The 25952-nt window shown below is 42.6% G+C and overlaps 1 protein-coding gene across 1 annotated transcript; it reads right to left on the bottom strand.

Annotated features, from left to right (window-relative positions):
• MLYCD (malonyl-CoA decarboxylase) lies at positions 1-24721 on the bottom strand. Its single transcript, XM_068150855.1, has 5 exons — positions 24145-24721; positions 12427-12539; positions 12141-12297; positions 11500-11646; positions 1-1764 (listed from the first exon to the last, which is right to left on the bottom strand). The coding sequence occupies exons 1-5, from the start codon at positions 24691-24693 to the stop codon at positions 1231-1233; spliced, it is 1500 nt and encodes a 499-aa protein (XP_068006956.1). The 5' UTR covers positions 24694-24721; the 3' UTR covers positions 1-1230.
• Between the last annotated feature and the right edge of the window lie 1231 nt (positions 24722-25952).

The following is a 25952-nucleotide window of genomic DNA, read 5'->3' as shown; positions in this document are numbered from 1 at the left end:
TATTGAGAAAGTTTTTTATTGATTTACAGGTCACGTGCACCTCTTTGCCAAAAAAGCCCTTTATTAACTTTAAAAATGACCAGAAAAAAGATATACTATGATATCTGGAACCTTCCCAATGGATCCCTAAGTAACAGCCTCTCTTAGTCTGCTGTCCTTTACAGAATCATAGAATAATTAGGGCTGGAAAGGACCTGTAAAAGCCATCTGGTCCAATCCCTCTGCAGTAAGCAGAGACATCTTCAACTAGATCAGGTTAGTCAGAGCCCCAAACAACCTGACCTGGAATGCTTTCAGGGATGAGGCACCTATCACCTCTCTGGGCAACAGGGCCAGGGTCTCACCATCCCCAGTGTATATAATTTTTCTTCCATCAAGTCTGATCTCTCTCTTTTGGTTCAAAATCCTCATCCCTTGGTCTATCATAACAGACCCTGATAAAAAGTCTGTCTCCATTGTTCTTACAGACCCCCAGAGGCCACAATAAGGTCTCCTGAAGCCTTCTCTTCTCCAGGTTGAACAACCCCAGCCCTCTCAGCCTTCCATCATAGCAGAAGTGTTCACTGCTATGGAACCCCTCTTGTCTTGCTCACTGCTTGTGAGCAGACAAAACTGCAAATACAGTAGTGCATATCTGCTGCACTGAGACACCCTGATTCTTCACTTCAATGCAAAGCCTTAGCATGCTCCAGCAAAGCAAGAACCTGATGGTATTTTTAATGGGTTTGAAAAAAGAAAATGCCAAGAGGTTTTACATTAAGAGTTCTTGGAGGGTGAAAATTATTGAAATAAATTTGTGGATGACTGTTTTGCTAATATATATTTCTACCTTAGTTCAGCACTTCTTTCCAGGCCCTTTGGTACTGAACTATCTATGGTGGTATCATATCATGACAAAGAAGGGTGAATCCTTTCAGAGACAGAGTTTATAGAGGTTTATTATCAACTGAGTAATGGTATAGCTCAAGGGTTTTCCATTCATGTTACCACTGAGTTGTAACACCCTTTAATATATATCTCTAACCCACTTGTACATAACAGAATGTGCAGTGACTCAATCACAGCCCATCAGGTTTTGAATACACAGTCAAGAGAATCTAGGCATTTGTGTGTCGTACTGAACTGAGTAAATCTGTTTTACAAGGAACATTCTCTTTAATGTAGACACTGCAAAATATCACAGCTCTTGGGAGCTGGGGAACACTTGTCCTTAGTTTTCATAATATTCAATTAAAGCTTGCTATTTTGCTGGAATTGAGACACCAAGGAAAGAACCTGCTCTGAGGCTTGGATTTGCTGAGTCCCCAGGTACGCTGCGCTGTTACTGGCAGTGTCCTCTAAGAAGTAGCGGTAGTTTACCATCAAGCCACATGAAGCGCCAATGCCCCGAGGGCTTGTGTCCCCCATCCAGTTTATCCTCCACATCACAGAGCCATTCTGGAGATGAAAATTTGCTACTGGATTAAGAGCATAGCCACGATGTTTCTCCCCATACAAGTACCAGGCACAGAGTCTCATGAAAGGTGAATGGAGCACTTTAACTAATTTTTCTGACCTCACCCACTCATTGTTATTTAAGAGTTTCTTTAGTGTTTCAGTAGAAGAGTCTCCTGTGATCTCAGAGATTTCTTGCCATTCTGATTCTGTGAAAAGTTTGTTTCTTTCCACTTCTTTTGTTTGTGAGGAGAGGACACCAACAAGCCATTTCGTGAATCCTGGGATAGGTGAAAGAGTCGAAAAAGCTTTTATCTGAGGAAGTTCTTTCTGCAGACAAAAGGAGATAAAAAGAAATTCATGAGTTTTGTGATGATTGACAATGAGAAGTCTGAGTGAAAGAACAACTGATACCCTTTACCTGGTGTCAAGTGAAGACTGAGGATTCTGAGAATTAACTGATATGCACAGAGGATTTAAACACTGACTGAACTGCAGTCCACACACACCAGCTATATAAAAGTAGTTATGTAGTAGCTACCAGCACTACATAGTGGTGTATCAGTTTACAGGCAGAAACAAACAAATACAATCACATGCAATCAAGACATTAGTGTGAAGAGCATCTTTTTTTTCTAAATAAACACACAACTTTAAATATAATTTATTTTTTCACAGGTAATTATCTTTTCTTTGTTAAACCAAGGGCAGTTTTTAATTTCAGTCTCTTGTAACATCATGAAAGGTGAGCCTTCTGGATGGTAATAGAAGGAAGTGTTTCTTGAGGTTTTGAAAGAGATCCTTTTTTTTTCAGGGCCAGCTGCTTTTCATGCTGTTCCCAAACTATGAATTCTCTTGATAAAATAGCAAGGTAAGAAATGCATCCTTGCAGCAAAAAAAATTAATAACAAAAATATTGATCACACAATTCAATACTTGCTTAACTTATCTTGTACATCTACAGTTTAACAGCAAAAGCTGTTAACTATGTCATCATGTAAGCAAACCACCCAAGAGGAAAACTGTGTGTTAGTTCCATAGGACACCAACACAAAAAATGGAGAAGGCTGTTAAACTCACTGCCATCCAGAATTCACAAAAATTGTATCAGGAAACATTGCTGAAGGAGCAGGGGGGGCAAGGAATAGATGAAAGAGAGAGCTGAAGTGAAACAACCACAGTGTTGTGTTAATTACTGTTCATACAGGAAGAAGTGGTAAGAACCAAGACATTTATCAACATTACAGAAGCATCTTAATGTCAACAGAAAATTGTCTTTAAATGACTACAAAATGCACTTTTCTACCTTGAGTATAACCATTAAAAAGTCATCACTGCTCAGATGCCACCTTACCCTAGCAAACACTAATGGAAGGCGTGCTGCTAGGTTGCCTGAACTGCACCTGTGCTATTGCCTCCTTGGGCACCACCGTGCTCCACACAGCGCTGCCACCTGCAGTCTCTTTTGCGAGGATGCAGAAGGAATGCAAGCCTGGCATACCTCCCTTGCAGGCTGCAGCCAAGTACCACCTCTGCTAACTTCCATGACTGGAGTAATGTTCTGTGGTTATTTACATCTTTTTCCTTCACAAATAGCTCACTGCTGTTCTGCTGGCTCCTGGCACTACAATGAAGCAGCCAGCTCAAATCTACCACCTCTTCAGTGTTGTGCCTGATAACTACATAAACTGGAATACCTCACTTGTTCCCCTTATCTGAAGTTCTTTAACTATTACAGATACATAAGCCAAAGAATTCTTCTAGGACCAGACAGGAACAAGAATGGCAGCCCAAGTTACAGACCCCACTTCATCTCCTTTGAGAGCCAAATAAAGGAAAAAGCAAATTATTTTATAGGAACACTCATGTCTGTATCTTGTGTATCTAATCATCACATCTGGAAGCCACTTTCTTTAAAGCAGCAGGATATTAACTAGTATGGTAGAGGAGAGTTATGTTCTGATGGCCCCTTGTCAGCTATACTTTCCTTGATTGAACACTAGTTCCCACCAAAGACAACACTACTAGCAGAAAAACACAGATCTCCGGGAAAATAAGAAGGGACAAAGATAACACAGAAGTGAATTTTTAAAAGCTACTGGAAAACTAACTTCAACATGTTTGTTCCTGAAGCTTTCAGTTTTGCCAAGACAATAAATAACAGCATCTCTCATTACTCATTCCTCCACCAGCATGCTGAAAGCTGACCACTGGGGACTGTGCTCCCACTGGCTGTAGCTTAGCTGCCAAGACAGTCTGCTGTCATTTGACCTTTTGCATGTCAGCTCTTACTGTGGCTAGATGAACTTCTGCCCAAAATAGAGGGCCACAACTCCATTCTGAAGATCAGTGACCCAGTACCCTTCTGCTAGTCCATGCAGTAATGATGGATGACAACTCAGCAACTGTCTAGGATGTGATAGACCTGCAAATCACAGGATCATAGAATCAATAAGGTTGGAAAAGACCTCAAAGATCATCAAGTCCAACCTGTCACCCAAAACCTCATGACTACTAAACCACGGCACCAAGTGCCACGTCCAATCCCCTCCTGAACACCTCCAGGGACAGTGACTCCACCACCTCCTTGGGCAGCCCATTCCAACGGCTAACAACTCACCCTGTGAAGAACTTCCTCCTCACCTTGAGCCTAAACTTCCCCTGGTGCAGTTTGAGACTGTGTCCTCTTGTTCTGGTGCTGACTGCCTGGGAGAAGAGACCAACTCCCTCCTGGCTACAGCCTCCCTTCAGGTAGTTGTAGTGAACTTTAAGGTACAGAAACACAAACCTGTAATCTATAATGAAGTACCCTTTTCATGTCACCATCCTTAAGCAGCAGCAAGATGCCCCTGAAAAAGGCTGGATTTCCAAATGGGGTTTCATTCTACTAATGTCTTCATCATGCTTTAAAGTTCCTCTTTAGTCCATAATACAGAGAACCCAAGAGCTGGGGATAAAAGGGTGAAAATTTTCAAATTCAGAGAATCACAGAATGTTAGGCAGTGGCAGGGATCTCAAAAGCTCACCTAGTCCAATCCACCCTTCCAGAGCAGGATCACCTAGGGTAGGTTACACAGGAACACATCCAGGCAGGTTTTGAGTGTCTCCAGTGCAGGAGACTGCAACCTCTCTGGGCAGCCTGTCCCAGTGCTCTGTCACCCTCACAGTAAAAAAGTTTTTCCTTATGTTCATGTGGAACCTCCTATGCTCCAGCTTGCACCCACTGCCCCTTGTCCTACCACTGGACATCACTGACAAAAGCCTGGCTCCATCCTCTTGACACTTGCTCTTCACCTATTTATAAACATGAATGAGATCACCTCTTAGTCTCCTCTCCTCCAAACTAAAGAAACCCAGCTCCTTCAGCCTTTCCTCATAAAGGAGATGTTCCATTCCCTTCACCATCTTTGTATCTCTGCCATGATCTATCAGTAAGAAATCCTAGCTGTGCTGCTAGAGGGAGCAGAGATGTTACTAGTGTACAGTGGGGGGCAAAAGAAGGGGAGGGGGTGGCAAAGACAGAGAAAAATGTTGTCCAAGCCTAAGCAGATTCAAGAAATGCAGGATGTGTTTTGTTTTTCACCCAAAGGTGGGATTATGTTCCTTGAAGGCTTCCTTTTTTGCCTTTTTTTTCCCCCTAACTATACTACTTATCCTACAAAAGATAATGCCTTTGAGAACACATTGCTTGGGTCTCTTTTATGAATTCTTCATGGATATTTGGGTGTTAAAACCTGAAAGATAAAGAAGGAGAGTAACACTGCAGAAATTCTTCTCTGAGGTAAAAGAAAAGAAAATGAGACCAAGAGAAAAAGCTGCTGATCATGGGAGTCTGGAAGCCTTCTGCACCATCTCTGCTAAAAAAGCACCTTTGAAAATACTGGTTTGCTACTGAAAAGAGCTAACAAACAGGGCTTTTCACACAGGAGCTGAGCCGTGCCCATTGCTTCCAGAGGCTAATAAATCCAACCGCAGCTCCCAGCTTGCAAAGACAAGAGGGCACGTACATGCCACTCACAACGACGAAACTGAGAACGAACCATTTCTCTCTAGATTGGTGTATTAGTACCAACCAATGCAAAGTTCCTCATTAAGTAACTGACATTTTTCTTCCTCATGACGTTGACTGCTCTTTATTATTCATTTTGAGGAGAGACCTGTTCACCAAAACTAATCCAAAATTTAGTAGCTCCTGTTCTATGAATAAAAACAAAGTGGAAAATGCTGCATATTTTTTACTTCTTAGGACAGAGAAGACATGGGAAAGTGACCCCATTTTGAAGCTACAGTAGAGACTATTATGTATATAATAAATGCTTGAATTTAGGAGCTTATCTGAGGCAGCCATTTCTTGTACAAAAACAAATAGATGCGGCAAAGTGTGCACATTTATGTTGCTGCTAAATTGATGTGCTAGTTTCTAAGGCTATTGGTGGAGATCTATTAATGTTTATTTCCTTGTCAGAAACCCACATACCATTAAGAAGCAGCTGCTTATTTTGGTTTGGGGTAGATTTCCAGTTTTTGTCGTCTTTTAGTTTTGTTGGGAGTTTTTTTATTGCAGAAGAGCGCAGATTCCTGCTATTATCCATATCTCAGCTGAAACTGCCTTGCACTCTGAAAGCTGCAGTCCAAGGTCACATTTTTCATCAATGAAAGCAAAGCCTGGTTTGGAAATTATGATCTCCCCAGGTCACCTACATCAAATTAAGGTAGCAATTATCAACAGCCCAACCAGAAAGCTAAAATCTGCCACCAATTGTTAAGTATTCTATTGAGTCACGCAGTAGCTATCAGTTTTCTCCCACAAATGCCACGGGCTATAAAATTGTAAGCAGTTTTCTCAAAGGCTTCACCACAGTTATCTATGTCTGTCATCTGCAGACTGAATTGCTATGATGTACCTTCTGCGGAGCTACAGACCATTTAGAGTGGCTATAAACACATTCTGAATTAAATGTCTGTCTAATGAGAAATCTCTCTCTGTCTATGCATCCACCAGCACCTATCAGCTTGCTAGAAATGCATTTGCCTGCTTGTCCTCCAGTACCCAATTTGAGGTTTGTTTTCTTACCAGTTGCCTGAAATTGTTTCAAAATCCAATTCATCTCTGAGAACAATATAAGCTTAAATTTAAGAAATAGAAGAGATTATTTCTGCTCCCCATTCTCTACTTTATGTACATTAATATAACCAAGGGACCAGACAAAACACAGAGGTAGCCTGTTTTCTGATTTGCAAAGGAAGAACTGGGACCAAAGGAGTACCAGTAGTCTAATGAATTCACCCCACTGCTTACCCAAAATAATCCACACATAGTAACGCTCAGATAACAATAGAAGCACATTTACAAAACCCTTCCATATTATTTGTGCAGCAAGCTTTTGTCAAGCAACTACCAAAACCAGAAAGATCCCCTATTCTGAGCAGCATATTGAGGGAGCTGGGGTTGCTTAGCCTGAAGAAAAGGAGACTCAGGGGTGACCTTATTGCTCTCTACAACTACCTGAAGGGAGGTTGTAGACAGGCAGAGGTTTGTCTCTTCTCCCAGGCAACCAGCACCAGAACAAGAGGACACAGTCTCAGGCTGTGCCAGGGGAGGTTTAGGCTGGATGTTAGGAAAAAGTTCTTCACAGAAAGAGTGATTGGCCATTGGAATGTGCTGCCCAGGGAGTTGGTGGAGTCACCATCCCTGGGGGTGTTCAGGAGGAGACTTGATAGGGTGCTTGGTTGCATGGTTTAGTTGATTAGGTGGTGTTGGATGATAGGTTGGACATGATGATCTTGAGGGTCTCTTCCAACCTGGTCTGGTCTATTCTATTCTATTCTATTCTATTCTATTCTATTCTATTCTATTCTATATCTTCATCTAGTCTGCCCAATGTATGTGGCACAAGTTACATCCCTAGGTCCTGTCCTGATCTCCATCATATCCTCTCCCTTCACCCAACTATATTACTATACCTGTGAAAAATATCAAATTGTATGGTCTAAGGAAAACTGCTGACTGTGCACATATAAAAAGATGAAACTGAGCACCCACTTCTACGACTCAACCTCATCCATCCTCCATCTGCTTAAACTAGTGACTGACTCCAAAGCAGGGACCATTAACTTCCACGCAGTGCCTCAAACTAACAGTGCTTAACACGGAGGGTTGTAATCTTTGCCAGAGCCTCTGCTGCTGCACTTTCCCTAACAGTCCTAATAAAAACCCATTTGCAAGAAACACTTTCATGAGGGAATTAAAGTGTTTGAAGGTGAGAAGTGCTGCACTACACATGTTCATGTTTCGCAGCTGCGTGTGAGCAGCTCAGCAAGTTAGCAAGTTTCTAGAACAATAAGCTCTGTCTTCATGTTCAACTGGTGAGGTTTTAAGGATTCTGGTACCAGCTGAATTTATAGGCATGACTTTATCTTGTAGACACCTGCTAGATCACTGGTTCAGGACAGTTATTTTTAAAATCTTGCCAAATAAAGGCTTCAATAGTGGGGGAAAATATAAGAGTGGCTATTAGCATATTCCTAACTTAGTGCCTATCTTTCTCTGATCTAACAACAGACAGTCATGACAGGAATTTGGAGTTTTCCTTATGAAGAAGGACAGTTTTGAGGTTGCAATGGAACTTACAAGTAGAAGTGTCAGAGCAGGTTAAGTTAAGGCAAAGTCAGATAAGGCATTTTTACTAGAGGATAAAAAAAATGTTGTAAGAGTCTTCAGTGCCTTAGGAAAATATGAATGGAATAACATTCTGAGGATCAAACAGATGTCCACAAAAGCTAACTCAAATAAACAGCAAGTTATAAAAGCAATCAGCAATTTAAATACAATGAGAAACAAAATCCTCAGCCCCTTCAAAAGGTCTCTTCTTCCCCAAGCATTTTATTATCAGTTAAAGAGAGTTTCAGCTTTTGCAACCTGGAACACTTGGTGATTTAGAAGCACTTTAAATGAAGATTTCTTCATTGCAAAGCCATGCAAAGGTTATAGAAAAAATCCTCTTCCTATCAGAGATCCCAGCTAGCTATTTTTTACAACGGCTGCTGGTTGCTTGCTTAATGAGATGTAATTTTTGACCCATGATTTTTTTGCTGAGGCTATATTGTTTCAGCTGCTGTCACCAAGACAACTCACTCAGCACTACTGCTGTACCATTTGTCCCTTTTAAAGTATGTGACTATAATACTGCTCCAAGAATTATGTCCAGCTCAAACACAGACAACCTTGTAAAGTCCTTTGCTTGCACCTGACCAGAGCTTCTCCTGAGCTGAAAGGTGAAGCTTGCTGAGACAGGAGTCACAACACTTACACCAAAAGCTTAATGAGCAGGCATTACAGACCCATCCAGTAAATCTGATAACATCAGTAAGATGATTTACAGATGTAAAGTATGTAATGGTTCTCGCAGAATTCAAGGCAATGAATTCAAGAGCAGTATACTTCTGAACAAAGAAGATGAAAATGTGAAAGAGTAGAAAGAAAGAGGGAAGCAAAGCAAAGAGAAAAATGTTAACACTGAAAAGTGGAAGAAAAACTATTAAGAAAGCACATCCAACACAGATAAACTCTCCTGGATTAGCCTTCATATATTTTTATTCCTACAGCAGTGCCCTAATGAGGGTACCCACCAAAAGGAATGGTGCAAAGTAATGCATGGAAGTTGTTGTACCCTTAACAGATACAGAATAAATACAAATGAACAGTTCAACTGCATGGTGAGCTAAGTATGTGTCAAAATTGCCACATAAAAACTTACTAATAATGCTCTTCATGGCATCTTAAAGCAGTGCACGGAATTTTAGTAGAGGGGAAGACCTCTGTCTTTGGCATTGTATGGAAAGCATTTGTCCTTTAATATTAAATAAGTTATTTAAGCTTGAGGCAATAATTTTGGGATTAGAAAGTATGTAAAGGTACCTCAGCCAAATGGTTTCCCAGTTCATGAACACTGAAAAAGAGCTGGATTTTACAACAAGAAATGTAGAAACTCTGTCGTAACTATAAATAAGAAACACCTTCTCCTGCTGGACACATCAAAGGTTAGAACTTGCACATAGGTTACCTAACTATGTTATGTCCATTTTCCCTTGTAACTCACTGGTAAATCTTCAAGTGCTGTAAGCAATTAGTGACAGACAAATATGTTGGCAAAAGGGTGAGAGGCCTTGAACACAAGCCCTATGAGGAGAGGCTGAGGGAGCTGGGATTGTTTAGCCTGGAGAAGAGGAGGCTCAGGGGTGACCTCATTGCCCTCTACAACTACCTGAAAGGTGGTTGTAGCCAGGAAGGGGTTGGTCTCTTCTCCCAGGCAACCAGCACCAGAACAAGGGGACACTGTCTCAAGCTGCGCCAGGGGAGGTTTAGACTCGAGGTGAGGAGGAAGTTCTTCACCAAGCAAGTCGTTCATCATTGGAATGTGCTGCCCAGGGTGATGGTGGAGTCACTGTCCCTGGAGGGGTTCAAGAGGAGATTGGATGTGGCACTTGGTGCTATGGTCTAGTCATGAGGTCTGTGTTGATAGGTTGGACTCAATGATCCTCGAGGTCTCTTCCAACCTTAGTTACACTGTGATACTGTGATACTGTTATTTTATGAGAGCAACTCAATCATCCAGAAATTATTTTTCAGATTTGAAAGCAAGGAACTGCATAAATTTATTCCAATTTCCCCTCAGTCAAGATCTGACAGATGGCTTAGCCTAATTACACCTGGACTACTACATTTCCAAAAGTAACAGGCAACAAAACTCATCCAAAAAAAATCAATTAAAAATAAAACAACAAATTTCAGGGCAGCCAGAAATTATTCATTAGTTGATTAATCAATCATTTTACAGAATTAAAACTGTGATGCATCCAATTTGAAATTGTTTTTCAAAGTAGAAATGAAGTTTTAAATCAGAGACAGTTTTCCAGACATCATTACTAATCCCAATGATGGAACAAGGAAAATAAACACAAGTAGTGATCCTTACTTTTAAGAGGCAGCTTTGTTCATGATTTCAGCAGTAAAGACTATGAAATAAAACAATGTACTAAAGACAGAAATGTAACTGTCTCTTTCACACCACTCTGCACATAGTTTAGTTGGAAGAAGGTTCTATAGAAGTCCTAAAACTATTACCAGTGATCCTATAGCATACAATGATATTACACAAATTCATAGAATTGACTTGCATGAAGCAATTCATTCCTGTGACTTTCAAATGTTAAAGACATTTTCTTTACTATATTGCAAGAAACACCCTGGGAAAGAAATGTCACAAACACACACTAACAATGCCCTGCCCACTCAACTGAGAGACAGTAGAGAACACCATGTAACACACTACATCACAAAACACAGACATATTACAGCTTGCATTCAGTAGAAATGTAGGAATTTAACTTAGGGGCAACCTGTGCACAAAATCAGGCAAAACCAAGCAATTCCCACAGTACATATCAAATATGTATCACAGTATCACAGTATAACTAAGGTTGGAAGAGACCTCAAGGATCACTGAGTCCAACCTATAAACACAGACCCCACGACTAGACCATGGCACCAAGTGCCACGTCCAATCTCCTCTTGAACGCCTCCAGGGACGGTGACTCCACCACCTCCCTAGGCAGCACATTCCAATGACGAATGACTCGCTCGGTGAAGAACTTTCTCCTCACCTCGAGTCTAAACTTCCCCTGGTGCAGCTTGAGACTGTGTCCCCTTGTTCTGGTGCTGGTTGCCTGGGAGAAGAGACCAACCCCTTCCCAGCTACAACCACCTTTCAGGTAGTTGTAGAGGGCAATAAGGTCTCTCCTGAGCCTTCTCTTCTCCAGGCTAAACAATCCCAGCTCCCTCAGCCAAGTAACAGTATCTACATCTGGCAGACATTAACCGAAAGCAGAAATGTTCTTCCAACTCTTTACACATCTTCAAAGGTTGATCTGTTAAGAAGCTACAAGTGCCAGTGAAGACGTAGCAGCTCCCTGCCTGGAACGCTGACACAAAACAGAAAGCAAAGCAGCAATGTAAGAGAAGCACACTGGCTGAGCAGCATCTTAAGTGCACCCTGTCACACCTACCTGCAGCTCTTTTACAACCCGCTTGATGAGGTAAGTCCCAAGTTCTACACCTTGCAGTCCCTGCTGAGTCAAACTGATGGAGTAGAAAATTGCTGTTGTAATTTTATCTGCCTCCTCTGTTTCGAAAGGCACTTCTTTCACTATGTCCTGGGAAAACAAAGATAAAAAAAAACCAAACCAGTTTGTAGTAGCTACCATCACCATTATGGGGGAGGAAGTCTTACTCTTTAACTTTCAAATGTGTTAACACTTCTCCCCACTGTTTTATTCATTACTCTCTGCGAGAAACAAGAGAAAACTAATCAAAAAAGTGGAAAGAAGAGCTGCCTATCTACTGGCAAATGACTGTAAGGTGGTTTGAAATTTTCATTAGTATCACAACAGCTTTGAAGTTTTAATCTCATTTGCTATCTTCTCTCATATATTTCTCTTATTCTTCTTGCACTTGAACAAAACATTTCAACATAGGTAATACAGCAGACACACAGAATAGCCATGTAATTTTTAAATGCTACATCTCTCATCCCCTACAACACGAAACAAACCCAAACATTCCCAAATTATAAGGAAATACAGATTTCAAGAGAAGTGCGTTGCAATTTGAGCACTTTGCTGTGAATTAAATGCATTAGTAACTGTACCTGGATGCTGCTGGAGATATCACTGGTTAGTGCAACATGCAAGACTATCAATGGTTCTCCTGGGATTGCACAGTGAGAAAAAAAGTAGCATCTTCTATAAGGCCCAACCCGACGCTTCATATCAAGCCAGTTTCGAACAGGATGCACAGCTTCAGAGCTCAAGGAGAAAACAGAAAACAAAATTATGTAGTTTTTGTTTTTTTTTTTTTCATTTAAAAATAGAGGTCAGCTGCCAACCCCCAGAAGCTCAGTACATTTCCCAGTGATGAAAACTTTTAGCACTTACTCACTGATTTTCTGGAGTACTTCACAAGGTGATTGCCAAGTCACCCGCTCCAAGTTTAGGAATCCTGTCGAGAACCACTCTGAAAGCATGTTCTTGAGAACTCCATTCATCTCCTGCAAACAGAAGAAAAATGAACTTATTGGCTAAGTAAGCTAGGTAGGACTACAACACTGGGAAGTTCAATGAAATTATTGCATAAGTTCTCAAAGGTCAATCACATAATAGCTCAAGCTTCCTCCCACAGGACTAAACCAATGAAAGTGTTCAAAGACACTGTCTATAGCAAACCGCAGACAGAGAAATAGAAGAGAATGGAAACCAATGGAGATGAAATGCAGACAAAGGATGTATTTAAACAGTCTTGACTCAAGGTCACTGGTACTTGGGAGTTAAACATTCTGCAGTTCCTGCCTTAGAAAGACTTAGTACTGGCTTATGAATGGAAGAAAGCAACTCACCAAATGGAAATTTTCCAGGTTCTTACCATATACTTCTATTAGTCATCTCTACTAACAAAATTTACACTGCTCTCTAGAAGAAAGATGCAGAGCAGGTATTTAGTATTGCACATTCTCCACCATGTCCCCCACACAGAACTTTCTGCTTTTGCCAGATCTCCAAGGCACATAGAGGTCTGCTGGAGGTGACTGGAACCCATACATGCACATTCAACTTGGAATTCAGCATGAGTTGAACAACTCAGCACAGGAGCTGAGGAAGAAGTTCTATACAGAAAGAGTGATTGCGCTATGGAATGGATTGCCTGGGGAGGTGGTGGAGTCGCCATCATTGAAGGTGTTCAGAAGGAGACTTGATGGGGTGCTTGGTGCCATGGGTTTAGCAGTTTGGGTGGGTTGGATTGGTTGATGGGTTGGACACAATGATCTTGAAGGTCTCTTCCAACCTGGTTTGGTTTATTCTAATAAAGGTTTATTCTAATAAAGGAGCTGCCCATGATCACTCAGGATAAGAAATTACAAGATTAGTATCCTTGACCAGGAAGCAGATAAAATGATAAGCTTTACAAGATTTTTCTTCTTTAGAGAAATGAACAATTTTGAGCAAGAAAATATAAAGCAGCAGCGTAAGACTACAGAACACAAAACCCACAGCACATTTGGAACAGTGTGATACAGAATTAAAGCCAACTGTAATATCAAATGCTTTCAGGAACATTCATTGCCATGAATAATGAATTTTATATTTCCTACTAATTTCCTGCTGTCTGTATTATTAAAGATTTTACCAGCTAAAATTCTTTGAGTTCAGAAAGTATTCCTGAACTCAGCACAGTATGGATATATCCCTTAAAGAGATTATAGAGCTTATTTTTCTTTCTTACATTTGCTTTGTTTACAGGACACAGCATGATCCCAGCATCAACTCCCAAACAGCCTGATCAGAAATACAGGCTTACCTGAAACTACCTTAACTCTTCCTATTCAGAATATTAGTCACTGCTGTAAACAAAATAAAAGTCATCATGTACCTCAGATTGCTCCATTTAAGCTAAGTAACAGAAAATAAAAAGTCTCTCCAGAAAATGCTTACTACTTACATCTTCCCAAAGCTAAGATGTAGTTTCAAGACATCCACAAAAAAGATTTCCTATTGTAACCTAAAATGAAAGTTCTAGAGAGCCTTGTCAAGAGCCACACATCAAAGAAACTTCCTGTTGGCCAAAGTAACTGCTACAGGTATTCCAAGATTGGAGGGGGGGAAGTTTTATACTTTAACTTAACATACTAGAAAAATGAAATGTTTCCAGCCCTGACCATGCCTGCAGCTAACTGTGATCAGGTATTTCAACCTACACCAACTTACTCAAACTTACTCCTCCCATAATATTCAGAGTAAAGTTGACCATGATGACCAGTCATGGAGTTTCCTGGCTCTTTCAAGCTAAAGTGTAGAGTTAAGCTTTCCTTCAGCCTTTCTATTTCTATGCTTACAAAACTGTGTAAGTAAAACACAGAGGCTTTGGTTTGGTATATATCCTTCTTTAGGCAGAAATGGCTGCTACAAGAACCACCTAAAGAAAGTAGCCATTCATTTATATTGAACAGTTTGGACATGCATGAATATGTTATGCTATCTATCTAGAGGGTTTTTTTTCAGTCACATGCTCAAATATAGAAGAAAAGAAGATATGACTTATTGCGGAATAAATTGACATATGCTTCAAACAGCAAAAATGTCAGTTGCCTTGTTCCAAACACAGGGAGGATCCATGAGGTTAACTCACCAAGCTTTGTACATCAGTTTTCTGTTAGTGTTTCTAGAGGTCTTTTTCAGTTATACAATACACCATGCTCAAAGTCCCCTACCAAACTATACTTCTACCTGCACTTGTACTCCAAAGCTGAACAAAGCTTGTACACACTAGTAAATAGAAAGTTGCTAGATTAGTATGACACTGAAATAATACAAAATTCACCTTACCTACATTTACAGGGTAAGCAATCTCCACTGGAAAACAGTGAAAGCCATGTAATGCACGGCACCAGCATAAATAGAAACCTCTCAAGAAAATACAGAAATGCAACTATCTGCAGCAAGTACTGAAGAGTTAAGAGAGGTGAGGGGTCACACTCAACAAAATCCACCCTAGGAATGGACACTCTTCACCATTTTCAACTGACACTTTGCTTAAAAAGTTCCTGCCTTCTCTGTCTCACAGGAACATTACCCTGCAGTAGCAGGGAGAGGAAGTAACATAATAGATGACATTAAAAACGACCAGATTAGCTATGCCAATACTTTGTAACCGGAACAGTTATGAGTGATATAAGCGGTATACCTTCCCCAGCCTAACAAATGGATCTATTGCACATTTGTAGCAAGTCTGATGATTTTAGGGGGCTTCAGCAGCCATATATGCTAAAGCTGCGCTGCCTTGCTACCTGGAAGGAGCAGATTATTTCTACAGTATGACATTATGCTGAAAAATGTGTAATTGCTGTTGGCTCAAGGCACATCAACAACACTCTGACAATACATCAGTCAACTGCACTTATCGAGTAGCTGTAATCCGTACTGGCAAAACTGGTTTTTGCTGATGCTTCTAGGCTAGTGCATTAAAGAGAAAGCAGCAGGCAAAAGAAACTGTACTGAGAAGACCATAGAATTGTCTGTGCAAGAGCCTCTAAGAAAAGTAACGATCTTTCTGGCACTGCTAAGTCAGGGAGGGATTGCAGCTCCTGGGCAGTACAACTGAGCAGGCACTGGCCTGCAAACTCAGCAAGGCTTGCATCAGCAACTGTTTTATTGGGAAAGGCTGAACTTTAGTCCAACTACTTCCTCATACAGCTTTGGTTTGGTTTGTTTTCATTTTGTTGTTTGGTTGTGGTTTTCTTCATCCCTCTTTAGCTGCAGAGGTGTAAGTGTCCTAAACAAGCATATTCTGACTGTTTAGTTTATTCTGGCTTTAGATACTTCCCTTGTGAATCCTTGTTTCTGCAGAGCTCTAAGATTTTGGAAAATAACTATAAATCATTTTGGTCAAATATCCCTTCCCACAGTGGAAGTCTCCAGGTATTTCATGACTGTTTGTTTTATCCTTTTTGTAGGGACACAATGTAAGCCAGAAAAATAAGCTAGAGTTGTCAGATCTGGGGTCAAACTAACAGATTCCTACAGCTCTCCTGCCATTCATCTGCTTTTGGAACACCATTTCAAGCTGCAGTCCAGAAACTAGGAAGGAAAACTGCTGATGGCTGCACTCCTGCTAGTCATTATTTAGAACACACTGCTCTGCATCTACTGGCACTAACAAGGCTCAAAAGGCAATAAGAGACTTGGGAGAAAGCCAGTAATACTACATGGAAACTGGTAGAAGTGGAAAACACAAGAATCATGCATTTTGCTCCTTTGAAGCACCCACCTACTTAGCAAGCACAGCCCACAGGATGGTACATAACAATGCCCAGCTGAACTGAAGGCTACTCTGCATGAACACATTATAGAGCTGAAAGCAATGCAACTGTAACCAAAGGAAGTGAAGCTGTGCCTCTAGTGATGATTTTGGAAGAAAGGAATTTTGTATATGCAGCACTACAAGTCAATTAAAATAATCTGCCAACTGTAAATAATGGTGCTTTCTAACACAACAGGGCAGCATGCAGGCCAAAGGATAAGAATAGTTCCAGCTGGAAGGGACTCCTTCAACAATCATCTAGTTAGAATAGAATAGAATAGAATAGAATAGAATAGAATAGAATAGAATAGAATAGAATAGAATAGAATAGAATAGAATAGAATAGAATAGAATAGAATAGAATAGAATAGGACCAGGTTGGAAGAGACCTTCAAGATCATCGCGTCCAACCTATCATCCAACACCACCTAATCAACTAACCCATGCAACCAAGCACCCTGTCAAGTCTCCTCCTGAACACCTCCAGTGACGGCGACTCCACCACCTCCCCGGGCAGTCCACTCCAATGGGCAATCACTCTCTCTGTGTAAAACTTCCTGCTAACCTCCAGCCTGAACTTCCCCTGGCGCAGCCTGAGACTGTGTCCTCTTCTTCTGGTGCTGGCTGCCTGGGAGAAGAGACCAACCTCTGCCTGTTTACAACCTCCCTTCAGGTAGTTGTAGAGAGCAATAAGGTCACCCCTGAGTCTCCTCCTCTCCAGGCTAAGCAGCCACAGCTCCCTCAGCCTCTCCTCATAGCGCTTGTGTTCCAAGCCCCTCACCAACTTCGTTGCCCTTCTCTGGACTCATTCCAGCAAGTCAACCTCCTTCCTAAACTGAGGGGCCCAGAACTGGACACAGTACTCAAGGTGTGGCCTAACCAGTGCAGTGTACAGGGGCAGAATGACCTCCCTGCTCCTGCTGGCCACACTGTTCTTAATGCAGGCCAGGATGCCATTGGCCCTCCTGGCCACCTGGGCACACTGCAGGCTCATGTTCATACTACCATCAACCAGCACCCCCAGGTCCCTCTCTGTCTATGCTGACAAAACTTCTCACTGCAGAAAGACACGGAACACTTTAGCCCAAAATGTGCTTAATTCAAGACATCTCAGCAAAATTCTGAGTTGTGTTTACTATCACTGTATATACCAAGCTTCTGAAAGGCTTGACTCCAACAGCCTCAAGTTAGGTTTGCTTATTTTCTAAATTTAGTGGTAGGAAAATCCTTGTTTTCCTTTCACAGGGCTTTTTAGCCATAAAATTACACATCCAACGTTTCATTACAAGGAAAAAGGCACATACTCATTATTCAGCATCCCAATTTTAAATTTCAGCAACAAGACATACCCAGATTACTGCTTAAAATCATCAGCTATACTTCCGTTTCTATTAGTAGAATATAATAAATGATGATAATTATTTATTTCATTCTGTGTTCTTGCCACATGACAGCAAATTACAGGCTTTTCATCTCCACATCAGGTCCCTATTTAGTGCACAGTCAAAGGGAAAAGCCTTATGAGCAAAACTTCAATTTTTTAATTAGGAAAAGCTGCCTTTCTGATGAGGAAAATATTTCAACTTCCCTCTCAAACTACTAAAAAGTAAAATATCCCTTACAATAGAGAATAATCCTGAAAAACATCAGCAAAACAGGATCCAACAGCGTCACACAAATAAAAGGGAACTGGTTTTCTGCTCTTTTATTGCTAATACTAATTATTGCAGTGCTGAAAACTCCTCTGGCTCTTGTATTTTATATTGATTGATGTCTTAACAAAAAAATTGCATCCCTTTTTCCCCACCATGTTTCCTCATTTAGCCAGTGAGTAAAGTCTGCACAAGCATTTTGAAGTGACATAATCACTTTTGTGTGTTATTTCACTGTAATCTGTTTAACAAACACTAAAAAGAAACACTTCATCAAGCCATATGTAAGAGTCCAAGCTGCCTCTCTGTTGATATGTTATGAAGAAATGGAAAAATATTTTGTATTTACATCCCAGCAGTGGGTAATCATTGTTTTAACAGGCCTTTCAAAATGCAGAGTGAAAACTAGGGACTGTTTAAGAAGCATTTGAGACAGTTTGGGCAAACCCAGAATCCCAGTAGGCCATATAATATATTCTGGCATTTTCCTCCAGCGTCGTGAAGATCCATTTAATTTTATTTCCACATTGCCTTTTCAGTGCAGCTACAAACACACACAAGTTATAAAGTTCTTGTGCATTTCTCTTCACGTATGGTTGGAATTTAAATCAAAACTACAATAATGAAATGGCTACACAGAACTTTCAATAAACAAATAACAAGCACTTGTTTTAATAGAAAACCTTCTCGCTTTTGCTTCATTAGTTAAGGGCTTCTTACATCTTTTGAAGTAAACTGTTTCAATATTCAGATTCTCCACATAGCCCCTGCTCCACCTGAATGGACAGATAACTCCAAGCCACCGATGACTCCTCAGCAAAGCCAATCAGATCCTGGGCTGCATCAGGAGAAGTGTGGCTAGCAGGTCGGGGGAGGTGATTCTCCCCCTCTACTCAGCCCTGGTGAGACCCCACCTGGAGTACTGCCTCCAGTTCTGGAGCCCCTATTACAAGAGGGATGTGGAGGTGCTGGAACGTGTCCAGAGAAGGGCCACAAGGATGATCAGAGGGCTGGAGCACCTCTCCTATGAGGACAGACTTGAAGGAGTTGGGGCTGTTCAGTCTGCAGAAGAGAAGGCTCCGAGGTGACCTAATTGTGGCCTTCCAGTATCTGAAGGGGGCCTACAGGAAGGCTGGGGAAGGACTTCTCAGGATCTCAGGTAGTGATAGGACTAGGGGGAATGGAATGAAGCTGGAGGTGGGGAGATTCAGGCTGGAGGTGAGGAGGAGGTTCTTCACCATGAGAGTGGTGAAGCCCTGGAATGGGTTGTCCAGGGAGGTGGTTGAGGCCCTGTCCCTGGAGGTGTTTAAGACCAGGCTGGACGAGGCTCTGGCCAGCCTGCTGTAGTGTGGGGTGTCCCTGCCCATGGCAGGGGGGTTGGAACTAGATGATCCTTGTGGTCCTTTCCAACCCTGACTGATACTGTGATACTATGATAATAAGACCAGTCTTTCAAGGCAGCACAGCCTGATGAAATAAATACATCCTTCTGTGAATGTCTATAGGCAAGACATCCACCACCACAAATATTTCCCCTCCCCACAAAGCCTGGGACAGCCTAAACACAAAATACTCTGCCTTAAAGCCTGTTCTACCATTTGAAATTCCTCTACTCAAATTTAAAACCCATTTCCCTAATTATGAAAAAGTCAGTGCTCAAACCTGAGAGAAAGGTGTAAGACATAAAATAATTCAAGGGAAAGTCCAACTTTAGGGCCTTGCTGTATTTGAGAGCAGCTGTTATGAGGGCAAAAATACCCCAAACAACTATGATATTTGTGTGGTTTTTTTCTAGGTGATTAATACAACAACATCAAGATTACAGACACACTCCAACAACTGCTTAATTATGGAAGCAAGTTTATTTATTAATCAATTTGACAAAACTGTTCTTTTTCATTATCTTTTGCCAGCAATTTGAACCTTCACTGACTCAGAAACCAGGGAAAGATGAAGAGTATTTTTAAGGCAGTAGATGAACAATTTGGGTTGCATTTTTCACCAGAGTCCCTACTTCAAATGCTGAAACTGACGAAGCATGTAAAATATTTTAAAATAAAATCTCAAGAGGAAAATGCTGGCACAGAAAAAGAAGCACTGCTGGTGACAGCTACACTGAGAAAACAGATTTGCAGCAAATTTCACTCTGTGCCTTGCAAGGGCTCAGCAGAACATCAACTCGTTTACAAAGACACTGGAAACCCTGTGTCCTTCCATGGAAGGAACAGAACACAGGAAAAGAAAATGAGAGAGGGAAAAAAAAACAATTCAAACAGCATCATTCAACAGGCCCAGCTTCTGTGCCAGAAGTGGTGACTTTAAAGGTCATTTTAACATTACCCATCCATGGGGCTGTTCAGTCTGGAGAAGGCTCCGAGGTGACCTAACTGTCGCCTTCCAGCATCTGAAGTGGGCTACAAGAAGGCTGGGGAGGGACTTCTCAGGATCTCAGGTAGTGACAGGACTAGGGGGAATGGAATGAAGCTGGAGGTGGGGAGATTCAGGCTGCATGTGAGGAGGAAGTTCCTCACCATGAGAGTGGTGAAACCCTGGAATGGGCTGTCCAGGGAGGTGGTTGAGGCCCCGTCCCTGGAGGTGTTTAAGACCAGGCTGGATGAGGCTCTGGCCAGCCTGATCTAGTGTGGGGTGTCCCTGCCCATGGCAGGGGGGTTGGAACTAGATGATCCTTGTGGTCCCTTCCAACCCTGACTGATACTATGATAGGGTTTACAAGAACAATAATTGATTCATATACTTAAGAGATAAGAAAATCCACCTCTGTAACAGACTGTGAAAAAAAACTTTCTCTAAACCTTATGTCCTGTACATATTGTTGGTGGACTTTTTTTGGGGAAAAAAAGGTGTATAGCTTCTTGAATACAGTTTACTGCCAAATCTTGCCATTTGATTATCATTAAATTTGTGTCAACAGTACTCAGCATCTTTCAAACATCCACAGAATGACATTTACTGTGTCATAACAACTTGTCACTGAGGATACCTTCAATTTTTCTGTCTTGTCTTCTAATAACTAACTTTAAATACAAACTAAACCTGATTTGCAGCATGTTCCTTCTCTCTACACAATTCATCATTTTAAGCACTCCCAATGCATTTTTAAGAGTCTGTGTTCAAGATCTATGGAATTCTTCCAGTAAGGTAGTCACCATTTCTTTCAATTTCTTCCAAGTCAGCTTTTTCAACTTAATTTGCCATACACTGGTTCCTGACAGCTAGGGCACTGTGACTTCTGATTTAATGGACATGGCTACAATAGTTCAGTGGCTTCAGTGCTCAGAATCTTTCACAAGTCTAATAATGAGACACATTTTGGAGTGCAGTGCAGCCAGGCACATGTCATGAAGCACACAAAATCAGAGTAAGGTAAGCATTCACATTTTCTATTTTCAGTTTAATCATCAGTTCAACTTGAGAGGTGATTTAGGAGACAACTGACGGTATTATGAAGATGTGTATATACCTGGGAATGACTGAAGACAACACTGCACCAGTTTGCAAGTGCATCATCTATTGGGATAATGATTCAGGAACAGTGAAACCAATGAAGAAACAAGCATCAGGTAATTTGCTTCTGCTTGTTTTACAATAATACCTTAAGAGAAGAATTCATCATATAACAGTGAATCCTGACACTTAACATACATGCCAAGTGCCACAGCTTTTCTACAGCATTTTTCATCCCTTTCCTTCAGTCAGGGAAACCAACAAAGAATCATGCTGAAATTGCCCATTGAAAGATCCCAATATGTATGTAGTATCTTAAGAATTTTAACAACCTGTTGAACCCCAAATCTATAGCCTGGATATTCTGCCATACAGTTCTCTCTGCCCTTGACATTTAGTCTCAGAACAAGTAACAGTATCTCACACCTATGTCTTAAGGCACCAAATTAAATACAACTCATCACAAACCACTTGCACCAGTTAGTAATTGCCTCCATTGCACAATCAGGCTTTCCCGCGGGCTGGGCTCTCTCTTGGGTATTTCTGGTGTTCTGAAACTTAGTTGCAATCAAGCAAAGATATCTTAAAAGGCCAAGCAAGATGCTTATTTCAGAAGCTGGATCTAACACCTTTCCCAAACATGCTTACAAGAATACTGAAATAGCACATAGTTCTAAGTCTGGGTTGCTTTGAAAAACAGATGAGAATGACCAGAGTGAAATTCCAAATTGAAAACAAAGAGTATCCAGTGTAAATTCTTACAGCAAATACAGCCAGAAACAAAAAAAAAAACAAAGCAAACAAACAAAAAATGCAGAAAAGTTCTCTCTTAATCCTTCCTGGTCAATGTGCCATTTAGCACCAGCTCTCATTGACAGTATCACAGTGTCACTAAGGTTGGAAGAGACCTCAAAGATCATCGAGGCCAACCTGTCACCACTGACCTCATGACTAGACCATGGCACCAAGTGCCACGTCCAACCCAATTCACAAAAAAGGCTACAAGAACAGGTGTGCAGAACTAGGCTCACTCATACCATGTGCCCAAAGATTAAAAAAACATATTTTGAGAAAACAGGATGCTTATGACAGCCCTTTTATTGAAGTTTTAGTTTTGCAGGATTTTCCTCCTTTCAAATGGGTTTAGTATGTTTCTGAACATACTGTATTATCTGATGTATGTATATTCAGTTGGTTTAAATAGTTCTATCAATTTTGCATTTTAGTCTGTTTTTACTTAATACTACTATATTACCAATACTGCTGCTACTTAGTGGTTGATGGTAAGCTGAACAAGAGCCAGCAGTGTGCCCAGGTGGCCAAGAAGGCCAATGGCATCCTGGCCTGTATCAGGAACAGTGTGGCCAGCAGGAGCAGGGAGGTCATTCTGCCCCTGTACTCACCACTGGTTAGGCCACACCTTGAGTACTGTGTCCAGTTCTGGGCCCCTCAGTCTAGGAAAGATGTTGACTTGCTGGAACGTGTGCAGAAAAGGGCAACAAAGCTGGGGAGGGGTTTGGAGCACAAACCCTGTGAGGAGAGGCTGAGGGAGCTGGGGCTGCTTAGCCTGGAGGGCTCAGGGTGACCTTATTGCTGTCTACAACTATCAGAAGGCAGGTTATAGCCAGGTGGGGGCTGGTCTCTTCTCCCAGGCAACCAGCACAAGAGGACACAGTCTCAAGCTGCACCAGGGGAGGTTTAGGCTGGATGTTAGGAAGAAGCTCTTCATAGAGAGAGATTGCCCATTGGAATGGGCTGCCCAGGGAGGTGGTGGAGTCAGTGTCACTGGAGGTGTCTAGGAAGAGACTTGATGGGGTGCTTGGTGCCATGGTTTAGTTGATTAGATGGTGTTGGGTGATAGGTTGGACTCGATGATCTCAAAGGTTTCTTCCAACCTGGTTAATTCTATTCTACTCTATTCAGTTGTGATAGTTTATTGACAGCACCGACATCAAAACCGTTCTTTTTATGTCAAACTTAATTTGGATCTGAATATTGACAAACAAGTTGCAGCCAGGGCATCTGACCAACCTGCTGTCATTCTTCATTGCCTTCCCAGAAGCCCTGTCACCTTCTGCCACTGTATCGTGCCACATCAGTCCTTCCTCCACTGCCTTGTCACCTTACCATAACATGTAACCACTGGGGAAGTTCCACCTCACCTGTTTTGTAGACACTACTGAGCTAAGTTTTGACACCTCCTTTCTCTTGTTGATACACTTTACCATGCACATGACATGGCTGCTATGACACTTGGGGCCCTATTATTTTAGTCCTGCATGTCACTTCTGCAGCAAGTTCCTGATGCAGCTTGACAGCCCCAACACTAGCTCCATTTTGTCAAGCTGAGGCAGAGTGGCACTTCCCCCACTGCCTTAAAGTCGTCCTTTCACAACCCACAACCCAGCCTGCCACTGCCACCTCAGTCTGGAAAGCCCATTGCTTCACACCGTGCTCCATTCCCTGAGCTGTCAGCAAAGCCACTGCCCCAGGTGCCACAGAGTGTGGGAGGGGACTTCACTCATGTCACACCAAAAAGGCCCCAAAAGTGAAGCATGTTCACGGGACGCTTTCCAGCTCAATTTGGAGGACTCACCAGTAGCACTATGAGCAGGAAGCTCCACATCCTATCCGGCCTCCCCCCGACTCCCTTTCGGAGCCACCCACCCCTAGCTAATCTCTCACCTTGACATGAGGCCCGTCCACCGCCTTGGTTGCCAGCCCCTCCACCAGGTCGCCCCTCAGCTCTACCAGGAAGCGCAGCCCGCCCTCCAGGCGGCCCAGATGCTGGAAGAGACCCCGGTACTGGGGGCTGAGGTAGTAGCGGAGCCGGTCCTCCGCCTGCAGCAGGGCCCCCAGCTCCCTCTGCTGCTCCCGGGCCTGCAGCACCTTGGCGCTGAACTCCGCCACCCGCCCGTGGTCCACACCGAAGTCGCGGGCCAAGCGGGTAAGCAGCTCGGCCCTGGGCGGACCGGCCTCCAGGCTGCGGTAGTACCGCATGAACTCTGCGCTGCGCAGCTCCGCCGGCCGCGGAGCCTTCTCCCTGGTCTCGTAGGGCGGCAGCGGCGGGACGGAGCGACTCAGCAGCTCCTCTATGTTTGCGACAGAAGCGGTGCCGGAGCCCACCGGGCTCTGGCGCAGACCGGCCGCCAGCGAGACGCGACGCAGCCGCCGCGACACTGCCCAGGACCCAAGGAAGGGGCGCGGGCTCATACACGGGCCCAGGCGACTCATGCCGCGCCTCAGCTCTTCCGATACCGTTCTTCCCCCTCCAGCAGGGCCAGGCCGCAGCACCGCCTCCAGCGCCGTAGCGGCGGGGACGATTGGTTGGGAACACAGACTGCCAGCCCCCGTTGCCAATCGAGAGCGGGAAGAGTGTGGCACGGTTGGCGTGGTGTCGGGCGCCATCCTGAGCGTGGCGCGCAGATGGGGCGGCTGCCGTGCTGCTGCACGGTGGCTTCGCCGCAGCCCCGCCTCAGGTCGGGGTGGCTGCAGCGCCCCGAGGCATAACTGGCGATAATGCGTCGGAGCTTTTCTCTCCCTGAGTGCACCTTTCTCTAGCTGTCACTGTACAAGCCGCTGTGCTGTGTATCTTTCTCACCTGTCACTCCCCGATTTCCCTGCCCTTCTTCTCACAGCCCAGCTACATCTGAGGGGAAGGCAATGCATTAAGTTTCAGAAATTCATTGAAAAAAAAAAAAAAAACCCCGCTATGACTTCATTTTCAGCAAAATTGAAAGCCCTCAAAATTTGGCTGGTTAGTCCGTCTGCATCACCTCTGCAGGAAATGGGCTGTCAAAGAAAGCTGCTGTGTCAGACTCCCAAGCTCCTATTTTTGAGGACAATGCATAAGAGCTTTCACCAATTAACATGATGGTGTTTGTTTGTGCACTCTTTACAGGCAGCAATCATAGAATTACAGAAACATAGAATCAATAAGGTTGGAAAAGACCTCAAAGATCATCAAGTCCAAGGCTAATGGGCATCCATTAGCCAATTACTTTAAAACAAAACATTTTTCAACAGTGCTTCATAACAAGATGTTGGCAGACTTGTAGAGTTTTGTTTGGGTTTTTTTTTTTCAATAAAAGGTAGCTAGAAGTTGAACTCTTCCTTCTGTATGTTTACTAATGAATTTGAATCTGCTGCATTTGTTAAACTTCTTTACAATCCAAGATGCAGATTTGGTTCATGTAAACCCAAACATTGTGCTAAAAGTCTCCACGAGCCTACTTAATCTTTGGCAAAAACTTGGTTAGTGCATGTCAGCTTCTGAAACCATTGGGACAAAGCAGCTGCTTTTGACTCATGGGCCAGAAAACATAGATATCATTATGCACACACATGGACATAGGAAATAAATCATTAAGGTGTTTATAGAAATACTACTTGAAACCCCTATGCACCCTTTCAGTTTCTGTATTATCTGGAGATTCCTGCACATTTCAAGAAGCCCAAGACTGAGATGCTAGTACAGGGAGAGTGGTGATGGA

The sequence above is a fragment of the Melanerpes formicivorus genome, unplaced genomic scaffold (assembly GCF_026170545.1).
Source record: "Melanerpes formicivorus ecotype bairdi unplaced genomic scaffold, bMelFor1.0.p_v2 SCAF_20, whole genome shotgun sequence".
In the NCBI taxonomy this organism is placed as follows: Eukaryota; Metazoa; Chordata; class Aves; order Piciformes; family Picidae; genus Melanerpes; species Melanerpes formicivorus.
Note: the sequence above shows the minus strand (reverse complement) of the source record. Positions and strands in the feature narration are given on the sequence as shown.

Excerpts from the sequence above, each read along its gene's own strand:
- MLYCD (XM_068150855.1), bottom strand. The coding sequence starts at position 24,693 with ATGAGTCGCCTGGGCCCGTGTATGAGCCCGCGCCCCTTCCTTGGGTCC. Across the intron at positions 12,540-24,144 it reads TGGACGGGCCTCATGTCAAG|GAGATGAATGGAGTTCTCAA; the intron begins GTGAGAGATTAG and ends TTCTGTTTGCAG. Across the intron at positions 12,298-12,426 it reads GTACTCCAGAAAATCAGTGA|CTCTGAAGCTGTGCATCCTG; the intron begins GTAAGTGCTAAA and ends TTTCTCCTTGAG.